At 43.5% G+C, this 27,028-nt stretch overlaps 2 protein-coding genes and 1 long non-coding RNA gene across 7 annotated transcripts in view; 2 read left to right on the top strand and 1 right to left on the bottom strand.

The window, feature by feature from the left end:
- Window positions 1–3,109: 3,109 nt before the first annotated feature.
- Window positions 3,110–16,251, top strand: LOC138108135 (uncharacterized). Of its 4 annotated transcripts, none has more exons than XR_011149876.1 (5): window positions 3,110–3,679; window positions 8,668–8,727; window positions 8,955–9,068; window positions 9,910–12,554; window positions 14,057–16,251. XR_011149876.1 is itself a non-coding variant. In XM_069010314.1 (3 exons), exons 1-3 carry the CDS (start codon window positions 3,451–3,453, stop codon window positions 10,266–10,268), a joined length of 648 nt encoding a protein of 215 aa, XP_068866415.1. In that variant the 5' UTR covers window positions 3,110–3,450; the 3' UTR covers window positions 10,269–12,732. The 4 variants fall into 4 exon arrangements, 1 of the variants encoding a protein (XP_068866415.1); XR_011149877.1 differs by having other exon boundaries at window positions 8,955–9,084; XR_011149875.1 differs by having other exon boundaries at window positions 8,955–12,554.
- Window positions 16,252–21,322: 5,071 nt separating this feature from the next.
- LOC138107237 (uncharacterized) lies at window positions 21,323–24,663 on the bottom strand. The gene is made up of 3 exons (XR_011149338.1): window positions 24,552–24,663; window positions 23,675–23,808; window positions 21,323–22,752 (listed from the first exon to the last, which is right to left on the bottom strand). It is a non-coding gene; the product is annotated as an uncharacterized lncRNA (long non-coding RNA).
- A 112-nt stretch (window positions 24,664–24,775) lies between these two features.
- Window positions 24,776–27,028, top strand: part of LYST (lysosomal trafficking regulator) — a 79,043-nt gene continuing 76,790 nt past the window's right edge. For both annotated transcript variants that reach the window (XM_069010313.1, XM_069010311.1), the window contains exon 1: window positions 24,776–24,841. The gene's annotated coding sequence lies outside the window, so the exon portion shown is untranslated. The remainder of the gene's footprint in view (window positions 24,842–27,028) is intronic.

Genomic DNA, 27,028 nt, shown 5'->3' with positions numbered 1-27,028 from the left:
CAGACAATATAGAAGAACATTTTTTGAAGACTTGGGAAATGCATCTGGATGATAATGAAATATGAAAGCAAGTGTTGTGTTCCTCCTCAGAGAGGAAGTTGTCACAGTTTTTTTCTCAAAACAGTCTCCCCAAATACACCCTTAAGCAAGACAGAATGCAGATTCTTGATGAGGTGGGTCCTCCAGACAAGGTCCGTGAGTCAAGCTCTTCCTCATTTCCATGTACATGCCAAGGAGTCTTTTTAAGGCATGTACCTTCTAGGCAAAGAGTGCCATCAGAAATAATTGTAGTGATGCAGCTCTTCTTTCCAAACAAGCCAACATTTGTTAGTTCACTGGTCATAGTTGGCAGTGCCCTTTGATTAGAGGGCTGAGTAAAATTCATATTATGTCTACAGATGCAGGAGTACCCATGAAACAGACTTAGCTTTTCCCAGAAAATATCTTGCTGCTTTCTCTCACTCTACATGTCTCTTCTTATTTCTTATGCATCTTTGCTTACGGTGTTACGTTCCTTTAAAATTTGAATTACTGAAATCACTCCTTAGTTATTGGACCTTCTGTTATCTCCACCATGGTGGTTTGCCCTTAGGAAAACAGCCCATTCACCTCTTGACAGATCACTTCATACCAGCCTGCCCTGGCTGCTGTTTGCCCACAATTTACTTTCTACAGTGAAGGCTAGTGATCAACTGTTTTCTGACCTCTTCCCTGTCCAGCAGTACACAGGAAGCTGAAGAAGCACAAATGTAGTTCATAAAAATAGTACCCAAAGCCCCTCTTTACCTACTGAAGGTTTATGTACGGGTACAAAAAGAGTTGCCCCAGGAGTCTGGAAATCTTGCATAAAGCAACGAGTTAAGTATTTGTAGTTCACATGTGCAAATGGTACAACATTTCAGGAGGCTGCAACTCATCACCTGCATCTTTGAAAACAAGAGCCTGGTGTGCTGAAGAATATTGCACCTTGTGTTTACAGGCACTTTATGGACTTCGTAAAAAGGATGATTTTGTTAATGGTTAGCCAAGTCAGCAAGAAGACTGGGAAAACTGTTAATGATATATTTACCCAAGAGTGCAGCTAGAGCAATTTGAAAAATGATGTGTGATATCCACATGAATACAGAGACATATCCCAGGGAAAAGTGGGCAGAGTTTCACGAGTGGAGTGCAAGCTTCCCCCTGACTCACAGGACAAATAAAAGAATCAAGGGAGTATCACTTGGAATGATTCCATCCAAAAAACAGCATTATATAATGACAAAAATTCACTCCAGTTGTGGTGGGTTTCATTTCATTTTTGACTGCCCACACGTGGGGTCAGAGCAATAACTTGTGCCAAAGAGTCCTTGACTCAGGATCATCCAGATTCCTGCATGTTGCTGTGATGATTGGATGCTTTTGTTACGCAAACATTAAATGATATGGAGCACAGGCAAAAAAGAGGACTGGTTTGAACTGGGATGTGGCTCTATGGCTCTCAGTCATTCCCTCCGTTTCAGCCCCACCTCTGAAGAAAATGGCAGCCTTGCTTATGGATGCTGCCTAAAGTGTCAGTGGCTGCATATTAGTGCCACTTTGTTCCCTGCCTTCTCATGAGATCACCTTCTCAGGGACAATCCTACTCCCTGTGCCCATTTGTGCTAGCCCTGCCACAGCCTGTGCATTACAGCACTGTTTCTGCTCATTAGCAGGGCATGGTTTTGAAAGGCCTCTGAACCACCATGGGCATCCTCCTCTGCAGGCTGGGGAAAGGCTGCCACTCTCTCCCATCTTTCTCTGGCTCTCTGGGGGGCTCACTAACAACAGCAGCTGATGGTCTGTTCAAAGGGAGCTTTCACATCTGTCTGTAACCATAGTGACCAGTGACTTGGGGCCAGTGTTCTGGAGTTCCAGGAGCTAGAAATGCAACTGCGTGTGTCTCTTCTGTGACACTTTCTCTTTTCTCTGAAAATATCTGCATGTTCTCCTCACACTATAGCCCTAGAGTTCAGACTTAGAGAAAGTAGTTTCCCTTTTCATTTTTAAATACTTTTAGAGCCTGTTTTTTATTTCCAAAGGAGAAACACTTGGCTTCAAACAATATGTTTAAAACAACGTAACCTCTGTGATCATCCTTCATCCACTGGATGTACATAAATATCTTCACTCAGAAAAAAATGCTCAGAAGATTATTAATACAATGCAAATCATATTAAAATATGATCTGTCCCTTCCTTTTGTATTACAAACTGTGTCTTTGCTGAGTAGTTTCTCTTGGCATTAAGATGCTCAATATTGCTGCTTGGCTTTCTGCCACTTTTCATTGCTTAACTCCTTTTGATAATTAGCAGCTCTTCTGTTTATTAGGTTTGTATTAGTTTAGTAAAGTGTCTCCACTGGGCACTGTTAAATCTCTCTCTCTCTCTTTCTCTCGCTCTCTCACAGCATTCCTCATACTTAGTGACTAGTTTCTCCTGTCTCTGCAAGTCCATTTAGTGAACTCCCAAGCTTCTCAGCCTGAAGTGTAGCACACAGTCAGTGTCACAGCATGCAATAGTGCAGGGGAGAGGAGTGTCCTAGTTACAGGTTGGCCCCACAGCCCACTACTTCTGTATAGGAGTCCAGATCCCTCAGTGGCTCCTACACAAGTAAATGGCCAGCCTGGATACTGGAGACTTTGCACACCCTTGGGGATCTGCAAGCAGGGCAGGACATGGGTGAGCCCTAACCTGAGAGACACTGACATAAATCTTTTGAAGAGAAGCAACATAAAAGCACCAACATCAGTGTAACGTGTTTGTATAATGAAGTTAGAAAGTTACTGGTTATCAGAGTGACTAAAGGGGGTGATGTGGGTTCTGCTGAGGCCTGGAGAATTTTTTTCTTCCTCTTGTGCTCTGTTTGGGCTTTTAAACTGAATTTACTTAGTCTGTCGTACACAGCTGCTATGGAAGCACATATATGTAAATATTGACTAAGATAAATATACTAGCTTTAATAAATATATCAATGAAACCTGTCCAGCTAGCATAAAGCAGTACAGATACTAAAAGAAGGGGTAACAAGTAGAAATTTATCCTTTTGTGTGTCACAGTAGATGTCAACTAACTTGTCTCTATTGCCATGATCCTGTTATCTGTACCATAAGTGGTCTCTAGGCTCACACACTGCCTGCATTGTGGAGATGAAGAAGAGGAAGGTTTTCCTCAGGGCAGCTACACTTAAAAACGGGAATTCTATCCTTAAGCAAGACAGAGATGACCTTGGGTTTTTCAGGAATGCTTCAGAGTCTGGAGTGCGAGAGACCTCCATTTATCTGCCACAGAAAAACAGGCTTCAGGAGTCGCTGCCAGCCATGTCTACTGAGTGTGTAGCTGTCACATGGGCAAAGCTCCCACAGCCCAGGGGCTCTGCAGCTCCCTTGATCTCTAAGGCTCAATATTACAAAGTGACAGACCTACTTTGTCCATGCTGAAATCTCTCAGCCTCTGTGGAAATTACCTGAAGTGGAAAGTTCTAAACACTTTCCAAGAGCTACTTGACACTCTGCAAGCTGAAGCTGTAGCAGTTTGTCATTTATTTTTCATTTGCATGTTGGCCATCTTGCTGAACGGTGCCTGGTGCATACTCACACTAAGGCTTCCCTGGATCACTACAGGATTAAGGTGTGGTGGTGACACTCAGGTGCACCTGTATGGTGAGTATATGGTCTTCAAAGCCCATCTCTCTCTTTCTGAAAGGCTTAAGCTGAACTGTCAAAGGCTGCTTCTCTGCTGCAGGCTGTCAAGTAAAGGTGCTTGTGAAGAGATGAGCTAGAATTTACAATAAGATCTGATAAATAGAGGAAGGAAGACAAAAAAGAGCAAGAAAACCTAATTACCTGTATACTGTAAATCATCACTGATATTCTTATGCTCCCTTCAGACCACTGAACCCTTTAAAAAGAATAGAGGTACAGTTTATGACATCTGATGCTAGCCACAAACCGGAAAGTTTGGAAACTGAATCTCAAAACCTGTGCCTACTCAAGTCTGACTATTGTTTTGTGTCTTTGTTACATTGACTTGATCTCCAGTTCAAATTACAGCTCAGAAACTGAGACCATAAAGAGATAAAAGAGAAGTTTATCTGTATCAGACATAACCTTTGCCTCCCTTGTGCCTAGTCTCTCTCTGGGTGAATTGGCATAGCTCGACAGGATGTGAGTGAAAAAGGAATAAAATATTTCCAGATATTTTACCTATACAAGAACCATCCTTGCTCAATTTACCCTACTTTTGTTTCTCTTTTATTTTCTACCAACATTTGCAAAAAACGTTTCTTTTTGCTGACATTTCAGGGAGACTTTTTTTAATAGACGAGTTTTAGATAAACTCACTACATAGCAGAAATAATGCATATGATTTAACTGATGAGTCACATGCAACAAATAATGAATTATGGATAGTAGAAGTCGAAAGAAAAGTCACAAGCCTAATGCAGCATTTAAATCCTGTTTGCAACATCAAATGAATGTGCTTAGATTCAGTTCTTTGCATATTTGCCAACAAACTGGCAACCTTTCTGGTTTCCGTGACCCAGAAAGGAAAGTCACTGATTTCCCTTTGCTAGTTCTTGCTTTCCATACCTTACTTTCCAACCTATTAAAATAGAAGGGAAAAAAAAGATAAATAGGAAAACATAAGAAACAAAGAATCAATAAATGTCCTTCAGGTGAAACTTTTAAAAGGGCAGCCATTGGCCAATGCACAGAGACCACCACAGCTGCCAGGAATTGCCAGCACTGCTGAAAGACTGAACTCAGGGAGGAAGGAGCAGGTGCCTGTGAGAAGCAAACTGCTGCAGCCCCTCTGCCCCCATCTCTGTGGCCCCGTTGCCTGGATGAGGCACGTTAAAGGCCATGCTTACACTGTATTTGTCTTGTGGTTAAAGGTACAGTTTTACTTGCCAAAAGCCTCGTTTTGGCATTTTTCACAAGTGTTATGATCATGCATATTAAATTCATATGTGGGCATGGGTAGAAGAAACATGAAGCACATTTTGATTGGTTGCAGTAGAGTCCGAGGCTTGGAATAAAAGTATCACTGCAAAATTTGTTATACCCCTACTCTGGGACCAAGATTATATCTTTTATGTATAAAGCAGTCAGCCAAAATAGTTGCTTGCTTTTGCACCTTCTGACATGGAAATTGGTATGATATTGGTCTAACACAATCTTTCTCTTCAGGATCACACAGCTCAACGTCTGCTCTGCACGTACCAGCCCCTGTCTCTCTGACCCCAGAGGCAGAGCTGGCTGATGCAGGGAGTGCATTTAAAGCAAAAGCAGGGAGGCAAAGTTGGCTGGCATTGCTCCTGGATTGTACTGTGTCCCTGATTACCTCCTCTCCAGACTGGCTATCAAGCCAAACCCTTTGCCATCCCTTTTACCCAGTTCCTTCGCTTCCAGCCAGTTTCATTGCCTGTTCTTTCTCTTGTCCTTTGTCCATGGTTTATTCCCTTCAGCTGTGGCTTCCTTTCCTCGCCCAGACAAAATTATGACTGTCTGTTTTCTCCTCCCTCCTTCTACTTTTTACTAGTGGATCAATCTGCAGTGCAAGCCCCTTGCAGCAAACACTGCCTTACTGTGAGTTTGTGCAGTGCCCACCACACAATTATCCCAATGCAATCTGAGCCTTCTTGGTGTTGCTTAGCCAGCCCATCCACTGTATGAGGAGAGCACTGCCCTCTCTCCTGTGGATGTAACAAGGTGATTTTGGCCCCTACTGTCTCAGAAGGCCCAGCTGAAATCACATGTCGTATGGGAGCTGCCTGATGATGAGCATCATCTTCAAGGAGTAATTAATTCTGTGACAAAGTCCCTTAAGTCTTCACCTCTCCCTGTTACTCTCTTGCTCTTCTGCAGCTCCATGGCTTTTCCACACTACAGCTCCAACAGCCAGTGGAGCCAAGGTACTGTGTATTTTCTCATCCATGCCTTTACAGGCTTGGTGGAAGCCACATATATAATTTCCTCACACTCCTAGGACTGGTGATGCTGAAGTGGCTTAGGTGGAGCAGGGAAGAGACACCCTGTTTCTCACAAGTGAGCAAAGCTGTCCTAGGCTGGTGGCCTCTTTCTGCTCTGGCTTGTGAGGTTGTTGCCTGCTGCCTCCTCCCCTGCCTGAGGTGAGGGAGCTGCCTGCCTCTTCCAACAGCCCCAGCCGGCCCAGCTTGCCAGAGCAGCACAGGGAGACACAGGCTGGCAGTGCCTTCCCTGCACCTGCAAGCTGCAGGGCCACCGCTGCCTCTCACCACACAGCACCACGTGCTGGCGTGGGCTGCTGCTCATCACCTGTCTGCAGACTTCTGGGCAAGACGTGACCTCGAGTGGGACTTCCCAGCCTTGCTTGGGGAGCCTGATGTCAGCTGGTGCAGAGGAGATTTGGAGGCTGCCTCAGGGCTGAAGAGGCATCTGGCCACATTGTAGGGAGCTGAGCAGGGTCTCTCCCACTCAAGCTCAGGAAGACAAAGCAGAGCACTTGAAATTCCCATGTGTTCCATGTCCATTAAGTCAACCTAGATAATGTTTTCCTGCTAATTTCCTGCTAATACTCTGCTAATGTGTTGGGGTTTGGGGAGGTCTTATGGCAAAGAAGAATGCTGGGAATGGGTCTGTGGAAATGGTTCCAGAGAGCTGATGCTCATGAAGAAGTGGCAGAAGGATGTCTCCTTCCCTTAGGCCCCTTACAAAGTGCCTTCTGGTCCTTCTCAGGCACCTTGCTCCAGCTTGCCATCCTGCCCCTGCAAGCAGCTGCCTGCCTTACTCTTAGCCAGGGATTGCTGTCACTTCATTGTGAGGAGACAGGAGTTTTAAAAGGCTTCTGGAACCTCTGTTTGCAAGAGAGTTCCTCCTACCCTCTGCTTCAGTCTAGCCAGCAATCAGAGGTTGCTGTAGGAAGTAACATGGGCACCTCTGCCACATGGTTGATCTTTAGTGATTCTGTACCTTTGCGGGGCAGAGAGTTTCATCCCAGAGCTGCCTATGCAACCTGCTTTAAGCCCTGGCTCAGAGCAGTCAGCAACCCATGAAGGTGCCTGCTAACAGAAAAGCCATGGGGAAGTGAGTCTGGGTACTATTTATAAGGATAAGCATTACTGGCAGCGAACCACACTTCATGTGCAGCATTTGCTCTCATTCACGACATGATGTCACTCAGCCTGTGGCCTTATTCTGTAGTGTAGGAAAATGAATACTTTTGGTCAGTACTAGTCAGCTGATCCATTCCTATTTGGAGGCAAATTTTGTGCTGGAAAATGAGTGTGTAGTTAGCTGGCAGAAAGGAAACAAAGGCAAAACCTTTCTCTACTACAGAGAATGTTTTTATTGTTGAAAATTATGCAATTATAATAAGCCTGATTCATTAGCTCTCTTTTAAAAGTCAGACACCTTCAGAGATAACAATCTACATTTTAATGCCTTTTCTATGTGACTTGGTTTGACCTGTTTTGCTAGAAATAATAATCCTGCTCATGAATACCATCTGCCCATTCAGACTGCTCGTGTACCAAATAATATCTTCAAGGCTGGAGCTTACAGCTTTAACTATCACATGATACACAGTCCCATGCCTCTTAATCAGAGCATCAAGTGATTTATTCAATGTGCTTTTTTATTTCCTGTCACGGCCTGCACTCAGAAGTTTCCAACAGCTCGAGGCAGCCAGAATTCATTCTTTGGGCTGGCTTCTTTCTGACCAACAATGCTGTTATAAGCAGCAGCGTTTTCTGCTTTATCTTGCTGTATTTGCTTCTCTCCCAGTAAACTTCTCTTTGTAAAGCTGGTCTAGTGAAAGCTCATGGTAGGGGGGATGGAACAAGATGATATTTAAGATCCATCCCAACCCGAGCTGTTCTATGATTCTACAATTCCCACACTGTCAGATGAAGCACACAATTCTGCAGTGAGTGCAGCAAGATCTTCTCTGGCTTCAAAACCTGCTTTAAGAAAGATCATTTATTTGTACCCCACCTGGCCCAACGGGACCCTGAACCAAGGCCACACTTCAGGCAGTACTGCACTGTAAATGTAAGAGATAAATTGACAAGATTGCATGAGTAACACTACATGATGTTTCCATGTCACATTGCTACAGAAAAGCTCAGCCTGTAATGTATTTGGCAACTGACTTTTTTGTGTGTATGTGACCATGACCTGAAAACAGCATCTCATAGATGAGCCATGGGTCAATCAGTACAGCACTGAATTCTTACTCCAAACTTGCTTTTAAGACAAGGAGCCACACTGATTTAGACATATAGAGAGCATTCATTTAGTCAGATTTTCTATTGGAAATGTAACTAGCCCTAGTTAACCAAAATTTGATCTGATCACCAGACTTTAAATCCAGCATTTCTGGGTTTTATTCTTAAAAGTTCTTATAATCCTGTAAGCTAAGGAAGCACATCACTCACTCTTTCCTAGGGCAAACAGAGACCAAAACTACTGAGAAAAATTTTGAAAAGCTTAATGTTGATCTCCTGACTTGTAGCCTGTGATTATAATCACGAGACCATCCTTTCTCCTGTTTTAGTAATAAAAAGAAACAACAAAAACCAAAGACTGAAATGAAACAAAAATGTCTCTCTTTTGTTCAAAAGTGTTTAAATATTAAGGATGTGTGTTGCTGTTTGTTGTTATTTTAGGTCACGATGAAGTTAAAGAAGGAAACTTTCTCAGCATCTCCTTTCAAAATCTCCCTGAATGTAGGTGCATGATTTGATTCTGGCCATTTTATTGCAATGACAGCTTCCATCTGTGACTGAGTTGCACTGTGTTTCTCTTACAGCTGTGCAAGCAGAATGTAGGAGCTGTTACACTGTACACAGGGTCGGGAGGGAGGCTGTTGTGAGAGCAGTGGAGCACAGAGCCAAAGATACCATTGCCAGCCTTTCTTGACTCTTAAATTACAGTCTGCATTTTTGTGTTTTAGGTGGAACACTGGAGATGAAGAAGCAGAACCCCCTGGCATGAGTCATTTGTATATCCTGTGATTGTGGTTTTGTTTTACCATCCTGCCAAGATATAGATTAGAATCCTCTGAAGGGTGACTAAAAATTGTTGTATGTTGCTGCTAAAAGAGCATCAGCTGTCTACATTAGTATGATCTTCTAATTTTTGTAATCTTTCTGATTCGTCTCCTAGAGGTTTCGTGTTAACAGGAACAGACATCCAGCTTCTTAAAGGGCCTAGCATTGCTACCACTGGCTGGGACAGCATTAGTGCTGCTGAGGTGACGCTTCTGGTGGCATCCAAAGTATTAGAGCAGGATTTCCTGAGCATGTCCAGTACAAGTAGGATGTATTAAAGCAGCTGGTGTGTAGAGTGCATGCCACATGGGAGAACCTCTGGTCTCCAGCATCACCTTATGAAAAATATGTATTCAAGAACTGGCCTGGTAAGGCAGCACCAGTGTAAGCAAGACAGATCTAACTTATGCACTGTAGAGATACTATTCCAGATGCAAGAGTCTTTCTTCTGTCTCCATGGTGTCCATATCAGTTCTGTCTATAGTCATGGTGACTCAGACACTAGTCCCAGACACCTGAAGCTTTTTCTAAATTTTCAAACAGGGGCCTTGTTGTACAGTGGGAGAGGATGGAGTATGTAGTCTGCTGGGCTGCTCCACTCAGTCCCCTAATGCAAACACCAGTTTAAAGTTCTTTTCTTAGAAAAGAAGGTGATGATCATCTTTCATTTCCTACTGGTCATGAATAGTTGAGAGATGTCTGAGTTGATTTCAGGACATGACAGGACTGTGTAGGAAGAGCCAAAATCTCAAAGACATCTCCCAAATTTCATTATGTTGTCATCAGACACCTTCTAGCAGCAGCCTGCCAGGACGGTTCCATGCTGCACCTGAAACAATTCTTTGTGACCTCTTTTAGATCCAGACTCTGACCAAAAACTGAGGTTCTTGGGTCGCAAAATGAAGACTAGCAACTACAGAACTGCTGGATGGGGAAATGAGTGTATCTGTGTCTTCATCAGGAATTTGGCACCACTGCACCTCAGATCCGGCAGCTGGAAAAGGATCGTGGTGGTGGCCATCTGGAAACGTCTGTGTTATCCTAGGAAGTATTGCCTGGACAGTGGCTTGTGGCTGGGAGACCTGCAGTGGGCATTGTTGCAGTGTTTGGAAGCAGAGGTGAATGGTACAGCAGCACTCCTGGAAATGCTGATAGATGAGCTCCCCAAGAAACCTCAACAGGAACTTAGTCTGATCCTCTTCCCCAACAAGTCCTGAAGAACCATAACCTAACCTGATCTGCAGTAAAGCAGATATTAGAGAGCTATTGTGGATAGGGCTGGGGCATGAATATCACATGAGAGGACACACTGCATGCAATAATGGTCCATACAATCTCTTTCCACTGGACTACACTGGAGCTATTGTTGCCATCTTGGTGAGCATCTGACTGAACATCTACAGGAAATATTGATGAGAATTGCTTTTGGCCACTTGTGTAACCACATGTAGTATTACTGGTGTTTTCAATTAACTCTCTTATCAGGATGAAAGTTAGTAGAAATTGCTGAAGAAAATGCTTGAATAAATTCCTGTAACCAACAACTGACATCTGATACCAGGTTTTCCTCGGGAAAGGAGCTGGAACGCATGAGATAAGTAGAAGTTATTTAGAGATATAATCACAAAAAGTGTAATGCCCCAGTCAGGAAACTATTACAGAGAGAATCCAGTAGCTGCTCAGGTAGCGGTAATTTTTTAATGTAGTATTTGCAATGAGTATCTTTTAAGGGCAAATCTTAACAGACTCCTCTGATTAATTTTATTTTTCAACCAAAGCATAGATGTACAGACAGTATAGTTTGTAAGTGTAATTAATATACTTGTTGGAAAACCAAGTGTTTTCTGTAATAGAGAGAGCCGACCAAATACCTAATGCAGTAAAAACTGATGAGCTATGTGTTATTTTACACCCCAGTAATGTTTTGGTATATAGCCACAACTTCATTCAAAATGAGTATTATGCACTTTGTTTTCTCTTCATTGCCAGTATAAAATGCTTCAAAAGAAAATCCCAAATACCCTGGACTGTGAAGTACGCACAGTGCTAAGCTGAGCTAACAAGAACATCCTGCAACTAAAAAAAGAAAGAAGAGTCTTCTGAGCATCAGAAATCAGGAAAGAAGCAAGAGCTATGATCATTATATTAAGCTGTGCAGCCAGTTACTAAGTGCTAATCAATAGACACCGATTTAGAAACAAACATAAGTCCTTTCCAGTAACAGGAGTAAGCAGAGGGCTCAGAAATAGCATAGCAACAAACCTGCTCTCTCTGGACAAAGCCATTTCCATCACTCAGGCTCCACTGCCGTCAGCTGTGACACACGCAGGCCCTGGAAACGGTACTGCTTCAGCACTGAGTGCATGCAGCATTGAGGCTTTTCTGCTCCCAAATTACACACACTTGCCCTCTTATCTGAGCAGAAATGTCTGTTTAAAATTGTACTCAGCGTAAGATTTATGTCCTACCTGGACTGGAGCCAGCAAGTGACAAATTGACTTTGTCCAATGTGCAGAAAAACTTGTAAGCCTGACACTCACTCTCTGCCAGAGGAGTATTTCCAGACTTTCGAGTGCTGCAGACTTCTGGACCTACATCAAGTGCTTGTGCTTGTCTTCCAGTATGGTGGGCACACACTCAGGGTGAGCAGGATCTAAACTCTGCCCTGGCTTTGGACCTCTGCACTCCTGCCCAGTGTATGCTTCCTCTGCCCACAGCAGTCACCTACCTGAGAAAAGAGACCCCTCTCCCCATGCCCGTACAGCTGCATTGGCCCTGGCGCTTCCCAGCAGCCCGAGTTCCACAAGTTAATGATAGCTCAAGAAGTTAGAATAAAACAGGCTTGCACAAGTTTCTGACACACCTGTGCCTTGCTTAGACAGCACCTGACACACACAGCTCTAGATTACTCTGACAGCCCACTTCATCCTCATGAATCTGGGTTTTTTTTGGTTCAGATCCATCCTTTAGTGAGTCCAGAGGAGTTCTTTTCCTTCTTCAGTTTAAGGCCTTGGCTTCTTTCACCTTCAGTGGTGAGGAAGGGAGAGGGGCATTTTCAGGGTTCAGTTCACCCCACATATGCATAGCTACTGGGTGGATTGAGCTCCCTTCTGGAGGTTACTATCTCTCCCCACTCAACATATAAGAATTTTTGTTTTGACTGCATGTCGAATTTATTGTAAGGAGAAGTTAGGTAATGCAAAGATCGAGATCCATTTACCTACTGCAGATGTTTGTCTTCCAAGCAAAACTCTAAATGCCATCAAAATATTTAGAAATGCCCAGACAGATGTGCAAACAGATTTCCTGGTCACCTTATGACATGAAGGTACTACAGTACAGCACCAATGCAGGAATGGTTTTAGGTCTCTGTGTCAGACAGATTTTTCTGCTATAGTATTTCATAGTGTTCTGTGCTGCATTTTGTCTCCTTGAAATTCAGAAGCAGCTTCCTCTTGGTATGAGAAAAGAAAAGACTTCTACATCCGGAAAATTTCCAAAAGGTTAGCAAAGCTGAGAAGTCAAACTAAATAGTGATTAAATGTTTTCAACAACATTGCACTGGCGATGATCCGTATTTTCCTTCCTTCATACCAGCTGCTCCTTGTACAGAGATTGCCTGAGTTACCCCTCAGACAACTATAACTTTGGAGTAAATCCTCTGAAGTTAAGGTAGTGTAGGTCTGGAGACTATAAATACAGATTCAAGCATCATAGAACTGTGCTTAGCCAGGATCTGTGCTGTCTGAGTGTGTGGTGAACTTTGCCTTCATGGTGAGGCTTAAGAGATGTTCATGCAGACTGAAATCAAAATGGATGGCACTATCCTCCATCTTGCATGTCCCCCTCCACCCTTATGTTGGCAAAGTACTTGTAACTATGCCATCAAAGAGATCAGCAAGCTGATCCGGTTGAAAACTTGCCCTAGAAAAATAGCAGATTGTTTTTCAGCTGGGTCAGTGGGCTGATCCAGCTGACTGCAAGATCAGACAAGCATGAGCACTCCTGTTCCAGCACTTGGGCTCAGTGAAACTGTGCCCTGAGATGTAAATGTGACTATGCAGAAAGTAAAAAACAGATACACTTAGTATATACTCAAGGCAAATCCCAAGTCCATATTATACTGACAGGAGAATCTGTAAAGGTAATTCAGTGTATTAAGACTAATAGGTAGATCAGCATGGTGATATTTATTAGGAAAGCTAAAAGAAGAAGTCTCAACCATCAGACTCTTCATAAAACCCACAAATATTACACTGACAGTTTCAGGGAGGTGCATCAAAATTTAGTGACTTTAGTGTTTTTGAAACCTTAGCACACTCACAGTGCTAAGGCAGATCACTGTATTAAAGGGTTTGTGGCTCTGGATGTCTTCACATTTTGGTGAAACCTGCTCACCAGTATTAGCCATAAGAGGGTTGTTGCCTGTGCAGTTGGGATCACTCACATTTAGAGCAAGTAATTTGGTATTTTAGAACCAATATCATTTCTTTAGTGTGACTAGAATAAAGGAATCCTGGCCTTGTTGTCCTTGCCGTTGGAAATTCAAAAGGAGACATCTAAAACTGCAGTCTCTGAGAGGTATACATAGACTTTGAATTGCAAGGTTTGATCACCCTTCTCCTTTTTTCTTTTATTTTGTTAATGTTGTGCTTGGAGAAATGACATCAGTTGGAGACCAGAAACAATTTTTGCAGATCAGCTCAGATTGCTTATTGAGAGTCTTTTTGGCAGAACAGGACAGAGTTTTGAGTTTTTCACTCAGCCATCTCAGTTCATGAATATGGCCTTAAGGCTGAACTGTTCCCTCTTTATATGCCTATATACAATACTCAAGCAAACACAATGGAATGGCACATTGGAAAGCTTTTACACTCTTGCACCACTTAGCACAATCTTTTTAGCTATCTGCACTGTTTATTCATACTCCTGCACCACTGACAGTAAAAGCCTGCAGGAATCCATTTTCTTTCCTTCCTTTCCTATGTGTTTTTTTCTCCAGCAGCACTGCAGACACAGCAGCATAACCAACTCAAAGGAAAACAAACCAAAGAGACTTTTGAATTCCAAGACTCTGCAGGACAGGCTGCTTTTGTGAAGCTGAAAGGGAGCCAGAGCCTACCAGCAAGGAAGCTGTGATTTCATCCAGCAGTCTGACAGAGAATCCAAGGTTCGTCCACAGCAGTTTGTGCAGATGCAGCAGCCTCCCTCTGGCTGGGTCCATGTCAAACGCTATCAGAGGAGTGCCCAGGAGGATGATGCCCACATAATTCTGTGTTGCTGCCCCTTTGCTTTTTAGTAGCAACTCTCTGTGGAAACCAGGTATGCTCTACAGGTTTTCAATCAGTTTTTATTCCTTGTGATGATGTCTGATTTCTAAGGTAAAGGGAAGCTGCTAGGAAATGGGAAAGATTGTTGAGGGGAAGAAAGCTCCCCAGGGAGGGTCATTCCTCTTGCCATGGAGTGGTAATAGTGGTATGGTGAGGATGTGCAGGAAAATTAACCAGAGTGGAGGTGGCTGGGGCATTTGCCTGGGGTGCAGGTTAGCAGGGAAGTCTCTGGTGAGGTCTGGCATGAGGACTCAGGGATGATTAGCACCTGAGTCACACATGTTTTGGTGTTTGTCTGGGGATGGATATTTGTGGTTTGGCATCTGTGCATCAGCTTGTATGCCACATCAGCAAGCAGGGGAGAAACACTGATCAGGAGGGGCAGAAGGTTTAGGATGGTGTGTGCTGGGTTGGGGAAACACTAAAGATTGTATCAAACCCATTTGCACCAGTGTGACTCTGGAATGACTCTGCTGACAGCAGTAGAGTAATGCTGACAAAACTGCGAACAGGATTTTGCCTTATACTGTGAAAACGAGAAGATTTGGCAGAGGGCCTGGATGTGTGCTGGGAGCTACTGTCTGAATGTATAAATGCATATGTTTCTGAAAAATTCTGTGCCAGTTGCTGGATAGATGTCTGAAGCCCTACAAGCATGCAGCACTCTTCCCTTCATAGGAAACAAAGAGGCTGCTGCACTTCAGACAGCACTGAATTATTCAATGCAACTAAATAACTACAGAGATCCAATGAGTTACATAAAACTGAAAAACTGGCTCACTCCCTTGACTTGAATCAATGGTATTTTCTCTTTCTGAGCGCTACATTATAGCAGTAAATCCATGGTTTGGAGCAATGCTCACCACACTTGGAGAAAGGACAGAAAACGTAGTAAGAGGACCATGGAGGTGAACTGACAGAACACTGTAAGAAAGACTCTGGCTGAGGAACAGACTCCTGCTGCTTGTGAGAAAGTGACAGTGTCTGAAATGGGCATATTTTGTGTCTTCAGAGCTAGTGCCTGCCCAAAAATGCTAATTTGGAGACAGAAAAGCAGAAAAGCACAATGGCTGAGTGTTGTTACAGAGACTACTTCATGTGCTGTGTTTATTCCAAAGCAGGCGATGCAAACCCTGCATACCATCCATGCTGGCTCTTTAGCACCCTTTCGCTTGCCCAAGATCATCATTCTTCTTGTCAGAGTCCCCTACTGTGCCAGAGCTGAAGCTGTGTCATGGTTTTAAGTCCAGCTGGATATGAAACACCACACATCCTCTCTCCCAATATGCGATGGAATGGGGAGGAGAATGCAAGTAAAACTTTTATCTTGAGATAAGAACATTTTAATAATTGAAAATAAATATAATAATAAATATTATGATAATAATAATAAATATAATAAAGGAAAACCCACAAAATTATGCATGATGTAATTGCTCATCCTCTGCTGATTGATGCCAGACCCCCCTTCCTGAATCCAGACTGGCTGTCATTCCAGATAACTCCCCCAGTTTAAATACTGAGCATGACATTCTGTGGTGTGGAATATCCCTTTGGTCAGTTTGGATCAACTGTCCCAGCTGTGCTCCCTCCCAGTTTCTTTTACATACTTCCTCACTGAAAGAGCAAGAGACAAGGAAAAAACAAAAGTCCTTGACTAGGAATAAACGACTTAGCAAAAAACCAAAACATCCATGTGTTTTCAACACTATTCTCATCACAAATCCAAAACACAGCACTGTAGCAGCTTCTGAGAAGAAATTAACTCTACCTTAACTGAAACCAGGACAATATCCACTCCTTACTCCATACCATTATATCATGCCAAGTTTCACACTCCCCAATATACCATCACCTTCCCTATACATCTGTTTTGATAGATATACATACAAACATAACTCTCTTGGTCTATGGAATAACTTTGTCAAATGTTCATAAAACGTCCACACAGACAAAAGTGTGTTGAATTCATTTACTCCGTGACTTTGGCCATCATCCTTGATAAGGGTCCTTCAAGCAGGAAAGATGGTGTGGGTGTTGGATTGTTGCATGCTGCCCATTTGGGTCAGTTCTGATTCCAGCACTGCTGCGCTTGTTCAGTTTTATCAAAGTTCATTCTTCATTGGTGTGAGTGTGACCATCAGAGGGAAGTCAGGCTCAGATCCTTAGAATGCTTGTGGTTAAGATTGATGCCATGACATGCTCAGTGAGGTGATGCACACGTAGCCACAATAGAAGTAGTAATATTACCACTGGATAGTTATTAACACAACACAGTGTAATTAATTGTTTATTTTCACCCAAAGCCAAATCCCTTTAAGGCACGCTGGACTTCTGCCATGTCACCCACCAAGTGCATCCAGTTCTTTCAGCAAAAGCAGTCCCATGGATAGGTTTGCCTTTGCCTAAAGCAGCAATAACCCAGGTCTTCCCCAGCATGTTTTTAATGTATACTACAGGAACTTTATCCCTTTCTACAGTATGTAAAAGTTTTGATTAGGCAGGGCTATCCCAATTGGTCCTCTGGTGTTGACTAACCAGGTGGCTTTTGCTAAACGTGTACTCCAATGTTTGCACCTCCCACCACCCATTGCTGTTAGTGTAGTCTTTAACAGTCCATTATATAGTTGGATCTTTCCAGAGGCTGGTGCACAATAGGGAATGTGAGACAACCACTTAATGTCACGTTCTTTGGCCCAAGTGTCTCTAAGGTTGTCTCAGGAATGAGTTCCGTTGTCTGATTCAGCTCTTTCTGGAGTACTATGTCGCCGTAGGCCTTGCTTTTCAAGGCCCAGTATAGTGTTCTGGGTGGTGGCATGGGGCACAGGGTGTGTCTGCAGCCCTGCTGTGGTTGCTTCCACCATCATAAGCACATGGCACTTGCCGTCATGTGTTTGGGTGAGTGTGGTACAGACAATCTGCCAGTCCTCCCCATGCTTAAATTTCAGCCATCGTCCACCACACCAAAGAGGCTTTAACCACTTGGGCTGCTTGATTGTAGCACGTTTCACATTTATGCATAAGGTGAAGCTGGCATGTGTACCAACAGGGAACCAAACATCTCTAAATATCTGGAGTTGCTGGGCTGGGGGGAGCATTTTGTCCCCATTAGAGCAGTTCTAGGGAAATGCCCTGTTTGCAATGCTGCCACGAGCACCCACAAACACTGTGACTGGTGGGGAACAGGCGCTGAACCAGCCCTTCACCTCCCCCTGACACCACACCTCTACCTCCTGCATGGTGGAACAGGCAGCCATGAGCCGTCTCAGCACCAGAGGATTATTTGAAAGCAGCCTTATGATTGCTCTGTGTCTGCTTTACCAGCAGATAAAGAGCACCCTGAATGCTGCTTAGCATTCCGTGCTTGGAGGTGGTTACTGCTTCTGAAGATGGAGATACCCAATGCTCAGAAAAAAAGTGTTTGCAAATATTGAACATTTGTTTTTGCTGAATCACCTTTTCTTTTCCAGCAAAGTCACTAAGAAATTAGGACTATTAGATTGATAATCAGAAATCACAGGGAGAAATGCAGTATCAGTCTTATGCAGAAGCAGAAATGTTTTAAACAGCTTCCTTTATTTGTTTTTATGTAGCATTAATACATGAGTAAAAATCATAGTTTGCCAGAAGAATGTAATATTTGTCTCATAATTTATTCATAGTCTTGTGATTAATAGGTCTGTGTGGTTGGCCTGTATTATCTACTTTTCTTTAAAAAAAACTTCAACAAAAACTAATCAATATAGAGTGACTATTTTCATGAAATACAAAGTTGTGCTGCTGAATCTTTCTAATGCCACACTGACTATACTGAAACTCATGAAATGTTAAAAGGTCAAGTCTTAAAGAAAAGGCTGCAGAAATATTGAACAAACTGGTAGAAAATATAATATATAATGTAATTAGCAGGTATATAAATATATGTGATATTATGAAAAAAAATTGATATAACTTTTATAGAAAAAAATATCTCACAGCTCAATGGAGTTTTTTAGGAGGAGGGAGGAGAGGGAAGTCCCCAGTGAAGTCTCAGAAATCTGCCCCTGGAATTCTGTTGTTTGACACAGAAGTTATCTGAAAAAAGAAGCATAGCCTGAGGTGAGAGAATTTCCTGATGGCAAGTTCCTCTAGGTAGCAAAAATGAAAGTCAGCCAGAAAGAAAAGGATTTCATGAAATGAATTATTCAGTTAAAATGGCAGAAAAAAAATCAGTGTTGTCAAAGGAATCCTAACATTGTGTGCAGAAAGAGAAGTGTTGAAGAGAGGAGAGGAGAGATCCCTGAGTTATGACACACAGTTTTATAAAGGGCAAGAAAGCTGAACAAATGGTACAAAGTGAATGATTAAACAGCCAGGGACTCTTCAGAGTGGAACAAAAGAAGCAGATGGGTGATTTGACAAGGAGTCTTAAAAACATGAGCAGTGTAGAGAGAGGAGCTAAAGAGTCATTATTCCCTCCTTCACCAAGCAGAAGAACTAGAGGAAACTAAGACAAATGGGCAGGTAAAAAGTCCAAAACAAATTTAAAAAGGTGCTTTTTTGCCAGACATGTGATTCAACATGAACACTGCAGGACTTGGTGAGTGTCAGAGGCTTTTGGGGGCTCGCACAGCTACTGGACAAATCAATGGAAGAAAAATGACTCAAAGTCTGTAAACCATGAAGACACCACATCTGTCCCAGGATGTTACTGAACTGCAGACAGCTGCAAAGTGGAACAGGTACTGTGTCACCATATACTTGTCCTGATCACGTAGCCTTCTGCAGGCAACTGATGCTGGGCTGAAAGGTCTGCTGTGACCCAGACCGGCCATTTTGAAGGTGGGACTGAAATCCATCAGGAAACTGAAACAGTGAAAAAGACATGGAGGTATCTGCATTGAAACAAAACCAGAAACTGATCCCATGTGACAAACTAAACAGCAATGGAGAAAGTTTAGCTGTCACTAGAATAGTGAGCAGTATCAGGTGGTTCCAACTGTCTTCAGGCAAAATAAATAGGATTTTCCTTCTTGCAAATGGGAAAATGAGAGATACACCAGGAGTGTGAGAAACAGGGTGAAAGGATTCAACATGAAAGCTTGGCTAAGCTTTATCCAAACAAATATATACTCCTATCGCCCCAGCCATATAGTTGATGGGGTTTGGACCTGCGGTTTCCAGATCTACCATTCTCATGATATGCCTCTTTAAAAGACAGATTGTTATCCTGACAAATTCTTGGGAATAACCTTTATTAGGATATGAATGGATAGGCAAATTATGACAGAAATGCACATATGGCAACAAGGTCATTTTCAGGGGCCTCTGCATGCTTTTGTGAATTACCTCTTTTTGTATTGTTTGCCCTTTATAAAATATCTACCCATTCTAAATTCTAAAGTACAATCTTAATTTTTCAAGAAGAGCAGTGCAAAAATTCAGAAATGGTCCATAACAGGTGAAAATGAAAATCTGCTAGAACTTTTCCTATGAATAAGAATTAAAAAGAAGCTTTAAAAAAATAATACTTCTTTCTATGAATTAGGCAATTTCATACAGTTGATTGGGAAAAGATAAGTATAAAGCATATCTGTTATTTAGAACTGCAGGTACGGTTTTTGCAGTGGATTAGGATGGTAGAAATTTTGCGTGGGTTGTAGATTCAGCTAAAGACAATGGTGTGCCTTTATTAGGACACGTGGAAACTGCAGCCTGACATGCTTTTAATGTGGTTTCATCTCAGTTTCACCTCTTGAACTGACTCACTTCAAGAACACATCCTTTGCTTGTGTCCTGCAGAACAGGTGTGAGTCTTACGACACATGACAATGTGTAGCTGTAAGAGACTATGATCTGGTGTAATTCATGCATTGACGAGCTGTGAGAAGGTCCAAACTGAGACTCAAAGTCTGTACATATGTTTTTAAACCATTTGCATTTCTCATTAGGCTTCTCTCATTCTTTGTAGTGGGAATTGTTCTAGCTTCAATCATTTCTGCATAAATCAAGTTTTCTTACATCATCCAAACTCATTGCACTAAAGGCAATTTAATTCTAGTTCAACATACATTGCAACTAGTGATTTACCTCAGCTGTTGGTTGAGTAAACTTTAAACTGGATTAGTTCCTTCTAAATGAAAAAGCCAAGGCTGGTCAAAATGGACTCACTGATTCAAAACTGATAATGCAGGTAATTTTTAATTCTTTCATCTAGATTAGACATTGGACAGATTCAGGGGTCATTCAATGTCTTTTCACCAGGATAACTGCCTATCTCCTGTTCTGGAAATGGGCCCTAGAACCATCAGTAAAAACATCCTAATGTCAGAGTGTGCTGACCAGGAATAACTGCAATGAAAAATCAAGTGTCACTGGAAATCAAGTCCTGCTTGCAGTACGTAAACCTAAACAAGGACTATAAACAACTAGGGAGACTTTCCACAATTCCTGTGCTTTAAGCCACTTTTGGAAGCATTTAATTTCACCCTTGCTTCCTACCTACTAGATGATGTTTTACTTTTGTGTCTGGTCTTTCACGGTAATCAAACATGAAGAAGGCAAACATGAAGTGTTCAGCTTTTATTTCTTTGTCCTTGAATTCATTCAACAGCTAACTCCTCCAATGCTGATCTGGAAGTGTGTAGATACTCACAAACTGTTTCTCCTCGTTATATAGATAGACCCACACCTAGACAAGTATATTTTTTTAATGAATCACTTAGACCATTCTTTGATTCCCTAAGTGCAAAACTCTTTTTCTATTTTATTCACTCTTTTGATTTTTTGAAGTAGTATAGGAATAAAGGAGTAATGTGCTTCCTTGGGAAAACAGACCGTTATTCATTCCCTGCTGAAAGGCTGCTCATCTCAGCTGACAAAAAATGCCCTTTCCACAGACCACTCTGATTTAAGATCATGGACTCAAGACAGCTCACATATTATATTAATTACTGCACGGTTTTAAATATTGTTTTTATTATATCATTAAAACACAAGTAAATTTTCCTAGACAAATACATGCTCAGTGGAGAGAAAATGAGACTGTAGAAGTGGCTTAGAAAATCTAGACCTTACATTACTTTTGCAAGGCTTTCAGCTGAAACGTTTATGATGAGAGTAGATGGAGCTTTATGAAAAATGTCTAGTGAGTACTTAAGAAGCTCGGGGAAAGGACAGTGGCTCACTGAACATTAAAATTTTGGAACCATTGACCTCAAACCACTCTCTGTGAACATTATTACCACACACTGAAGAATCTGAGTACCAGCGTGATCTGTGCAGGTCTCAGTGCTGTGGGCTTGTTCTATTCTTCAGGAGAACAGTAGGGAAATACAACTTGTATTCTTGCTCCTTGCTTGTTTTCCATCTTATTATCTTCTCCATCTATGCAGAAGAGAAAGAATTATAGTAGAAACCCAGGAAGAATTCTGCTGAATAACTTCATAGATTTCAAGTGAGATTCAAGTGCTGTTAATAGGATTAAGGGAGCCATCAGTGAACCAATGATGATAAGAAGAAGCAGACTTGATTTGAAGTTATTCTGGTATGAACTGGTGTCATTGTACTCATTTTCATGAAGGTGCTGCAAATTTATATTGATGTAAATGAACTCAGAGTGCTTAGTACTTTACTGAAAAACTTTGATTTGAAATTGAAGAGCGGGCAAAGTGTTGTATCTGAGCAGGATCTTTAATTATTGTAACTTAAAATCTGCATGGCTGAAAGACAGGTTATATTTTGAAGCATTCAAGTGAGAAAAACATAATTCTGATAAAAACTTTAATTGCTTCTACTTATCTTTCTCAACAATATTTTTAGTCCAAACAGTTTATAATCTTTTTTTTAGCACACATGATAACTGTTCAGTGCACTTCAACTTAGGCTATGGCATACTTCCCTTCTAAAGATTTTAAGTAAATGCATTCTGAAGATTCACCCAGATGGTTGTATGCAATGGCCAATTCTCTTCTGAAAAGTCTTATTTTCAGTAAAACTTATATTACCAATCTGAAATGTTCACATTCTTTGCACTGTAAAATCTAATATTGCAAGGGTGAGTTCACGTGCTGTTGGCTGTTGACTTCATTTTCATTGCTGCTGTTACAGCTTTGCTGTACAATCACACAATGCAATGTACAGCCTGCTTAGCCTCACTGGTCTCCAGTGAGGACTCCATAGATAATGTGCAAATGCCAAGCACTGTGTTTGCTCTGTCCTACACCTGCTGCTGAGGAAAACTGGGCAGCAGCAGAGGGAACAGCAAAGAGCCTTGGAGGTATTGGCAGATAGGAGTTTCACAGGAAAGGCCAGTAGAAACCTCTGTCTTCAGGATGCTGTCAGCAGTGAGAAGGGACATACATATGCATTCATCCTTTGGCAACTGTAAGATCTGAAAGAAAGATAAAATAGTGGTATCTCTTTTTTTTTCAGTTAACAGGAAGTCCTGGTTCTGAGGTAGAAGAGACTTTTCTTTCTTCTTGGCTGCAGGAAGTAGAGAAGATTTGTGTGAGCATTATTAGGGCAAGGACTTCCTGAGCCTGGGTTTGGGAATTTTGGCTCTCTTTCCTCTCCAGTAGCTGCAGTGCCAGATGGGCTGGGCTGGATTGAATCCTACCACATTCTCCAGGAGTTTAAAATAAACTGGCTTAAAAGTAGGATTTAGTCTGCCTGAATTAGCAACTAACTGGCATCTAAACTCCAGGGCATTGATTGAACCCCTTTTCCCTAAGTCCTCTGTGGCCACTGAAGAGGCCTGGGTGCCTTTGAAAGCCACTTGTCTCTCTGAGCTTCTCACGGGTGGGCACCTAGGCAGGAACATGAGGTGTCACTGGGGCTCCCACACCTGCAGCTCTGTGACTGTGCTGTGTAACCTTGCTTAACAGCAAAGCAGTGTGTTAGGGTCCTTGCCCTTCCTGGTTTGTTGAAATACTGGTGGCACTTGCCTAGACCTGCTTTTCTCAAGAGATTTAAGCCATTTTTGAGTGCAGAAATGTTGCCTAGGTGTTTAATTCCCAGAGAAAGGCACTGTCTTGGGGTCAGCACAGCTGGTCCTTGCAGGGAAGTTGCTCTCTTGGCTTGGACTAGAGGCCTGTTTAGCCCAGTACCCATCCGACAGGGATAGGCTGCTCCCTGTCAATAAGGTGGGGACAAACATGAACAACAGCCAAAAGCAGGTGCCAAGGGAAAAAAATAAGAAATGTGGTCATAAGTAGATACCATGGGACAGAGTATGAGAAGCAACGTGTACCAGCAGATTGAAGTTTATATTTGCAAGACTTAACTGCTGTTACCTCGTGTGTATCTAAACTTACTTTGGCAGGTGGGTCCTGGGATCCTGCTGTTTGAAGTATTCCCAAGATTTGGCTCTGTCCATCCGTGTAATCCCTGCAGGCAGCCTGGTTTAAATTTTACAAAGCCAATATGCCACCAAGGTAGCCATCAGGCCCTGGGATGGATAAGTGAAATGCAATTACACCGTCCTCACCAGAAAAGGCAGCAAAGGTCAGGGAGTAGGAGGCCAATGCACAGGAGAGAGGCATAGGGATGTGAGAAGGATGCACTTGTGTACCCTCTGTATGTACATTTTTCTGATTTCAAAATCAGGATGGTGATGCCAAACCTAGGCATTCATGAATATATGAAGCACATTCTTATTAACATCTCCGGTAACATATTGCTGTCACTTTCAGAAAATTACTAACTTCCCTGGCCGTGTAAGGTGAATTCCTGAAGCAGGAGAGAGCAATGACATGCAGTCAAGGCTCACTATTTATTTATTTGCCTACACGAACCAGTTCTGACAGGGAGTTGATCGAACAGCATTCAGGGCAACCCTTTCTTCTGGGCATTCCAGCCAAGTGCCAAAGCCCAGCTCCGCAGCCGTAAACCTGCTCCAAGAATTTACTCTGAGCAAATCCCAAAGCAGAGTGCAGACCCTCCGGAGTCCTTCGTGAGGCAACGCAGCGCGGCGGTGACAGCGGCTCGCAGCAGCCCCGCAGCGCCAGACGCCAGCGGGAGGAAAGGCCACAGATACGTGACACGCATGTTAAGGGCGTTTTTAATGTTGACGTTAAAGCCGGGCAGGGTGGCGGTGGTGGTGGTGAGTGAACCGGCTTAGGGGGGGACCTACAGCCCGCTCGGCTCCCCAGCAGGAGCTGCAGGCCGGCCGGCTGTCCATGTGGCACTCACCGAGCGCTGGCACGGGCCGACCATGGGAGCAGGGGGAGCCGGCAGTCCCAGGTTCGCCTCTGCACTTCCAGAAGTGCCCTTCCGCCGCCACCCCGGCCAAGCCGCGGCAGCGGGCCCAGGGCGGGCGCGGAGGCGCGGGCGGGGCGAGCGCTGTGTTGCCGGGGAGACGGGGGCGGGCGGCGCGGCGGGGCCGGGCAGGAACCTCCCGCCATGGGCTGCCGGGACGCTGTCAGCGGGATAAGAGCGGAGCGGGCGGCCGCGTACGTCGGCTCTGGCGGGGCGAGGAGCGGGTAAGGGCAGGACGGGTACCGCCACCGCGGGGGCTCGCCTGGCGGCGCGGGGCCGTGGGAGGGCGCTCAGCATAGGCCCTGTCCGCGGGTTTCGGCGGGCCGAAGCCGGCAGCCGCGGCGCCGGGGCGGGCTGTCAGTGGCGCTGCTGTCGCCTGGAGATACCGCTGGAGGCTCGGGGCAGCCCGGCGGCGGCGGCCGTAGTAGGCGGAAGGAGCCGCCGGCAGTGGCGCGGGCGGGGCCCGGCCCGCCCCGGGGCTCCCGGGCAGCAGCGGCCGCCGGTGGCGGGAGGGGCGCCGCGGGCTCGGGGCCCGAGTGTTCCCGGGGCCGCCCGGAGCGGTCCCTGCTGACATGAAGCCTCGGCCTTGCCGAAAGGCGACGTTTAATACTCCGTGTGCGAGTCCAGGCGGTGCGTGCGGGTTCTCCTCCGCCCCCTCCCGTGTTACCGGGATGCTGTGCGGGTGACCGAGCACTGGAACAGATTGCCCAGAGAGGTTGTGGAGTCTCCCTCGCTGGAGATGTTTCAGAAGCGTCTGGACATAATCCTGTGCCACGCGCTCTAGGATGACCGTGCTTGAGCAGGGAGGTTGGAGCAGATGCCCCACTGTGGTCCCTTCCAGCGTTCTGTGCTGCGAGGTGTTGGCGCAGAGCGGGACCACAACGCCTTTGCCGTCAGCGAGGCGTGTGTTGCAGCTAATGATTGAAGAAAAACAAATGTGGGCTGTTCACGGAAACGCGATAACGCTGGCGGACGTGGAATATACAAGGGTCGCAGCGTTTCAGCACCTGAACTACCTTTTTTTAACAACATCCATCAAAATGAGTGGACAGAGGAGCGATGGGAATTCTTCTACATGTTTTTTGAGAGTGGGGAGAATGTTCAAAGATGCTTTTCCGAGAGAAAAACAAAAAACTGAGAATTGCATGTTGCCTGATATCCCCAGAGGAACTAAAGAGCTACCTTTTACTAACATCTGCAGTGAAGGAAGAAGGCAGGAAAAGCAGGTGCATCACTGGAAGTGAAAATAAAAGTTCTTGTATGAGAAAAAGCAGAGCAATTGAAGAAATTCAGAAAGAAGATCAGATGACTGAATGTCATGGCCTAGGAGTTAGAAAGGCATCTAATGTGGTTATAAATGGGACTGGCTAAAAAAAATCTGGATGGCAGACTTTTTTCTTTCTTTCTTTCTTTTTGCTTGTAGTGCCATGTGAATCAGTAAGACTTCATTATAAGGATCTACAGAAATTTGGTGCTAGTGACACAAGCTTGTGTACTGTTGCTGATGAGATGGTGGTACAGCTGTCTGTTTTAGTCATGTGTATCATAATCTTATGCTAGGTAGCAGCAAAGAGGTGTCTGGAACATTTAGCATTTCCTGAAGGAAGGATCTGATTTTGTTTGCTTGGACAAGAGACCATGTCTGCATAGAGCTTTTGTCATAATGGAACTACAGTGTGGTAAGGACTCAGGAAAATATTCTTGAGTCTCCTTTTTTGCCTTTATTGTAGGCTCACAGACCAGTAGTGCAAAGAGGAAAGCATCCTCTCAGGTGCTTTAGAAAATCTGTGGTTTACTGGCTCTGAGAGTTTCTGGTGGATTTTTTAAATAGAGTGAATGAAAAATAATGTTGTTTTCATAGATAAGGGAAAAACCCTCTTTTTCTATGGTGTTTTAATTTTATTTTTCTTCCTTGTTGTCCTTTGGACAGAGACTCTTGCAAGCTAAAAGCATTTAATTTTCAATGCTTTACTTTTAAAACCAAAGTTAATAGTAAATAAGAGACCTCAGGAAGTCAGTTGTCACTTGCTTTGTTAGACTATACAGATTTCTTAAGAAGAGCTTTTTTGACGTCACTCCCTTCCTGCCTTCCTTTTCTCCTTGCTGTGTGAATTTTTTTAACCATACTCAAAGACAGCTTTCCTTCAAAAATGTTTGATTGTAAGAAGTTTTTCTGTTAGGTTAATAAGCATTTAATGAAAATTCTCCTTTGATGCTTCTTTTGCTTCCTCCTTCCTCCTAGTTTCCTGGTAGGTTTTTCATGTGTCGCCACATCACTTGTTAGTGCAGCTTAAGACAGTAAGGAAGGAGCACTTTGTGAGCACTTTGAACAATAGTGTAGGATCTGTTGGAAAGTGAGACACTGGATATGTAAACACTGGAAAAGAGAAACTGCATTCTTAACACTTACT

The sequence above is a fragment of the Aphelocoma coerulescens genome, chromosome 3 (assembly GCF_041296385.1).
Source record: "Aphelocoma coerulescens isolate FSJ_1873_10779 chromosome 3, UR_Acoe_1.0, whole genome shotgun sequence".
Taxonomy (NCBI): Eukaryota; Metazoa; Chordata; class Aves; order Passeriformes; family Corvidae; genus Aphelocoma; species Aphelocoma coerulescens.
Note: the sequence above shows the minus strand (reverse complement) of the source record. Positions and strands in the feature narration are given on the sequence as shown.

Coding starts and splice junctions, on each gene's coding strand:
- LOC138108135 (XM_069010314.1), top strand. CDS start 3,451: ATGCTGAAATCTCTCAGCCTCTGTGGAAATTACCTGAAGTGGAAAGTT. Junction 3,680..8,667: donor CACTCAGGTGCACCTGTATG/GTGAGTATATGG, acceptor TTGTTATTTTAG/GTCACGATGAAGTTAAAGAA. Junction 8,728..9,909: donor CTTTCAAAATCTCCCTGAAT/GTAGGTGCATGA, acceptor GACCTCTTTTAG/ATCCAGACTCTGACCAAAAA.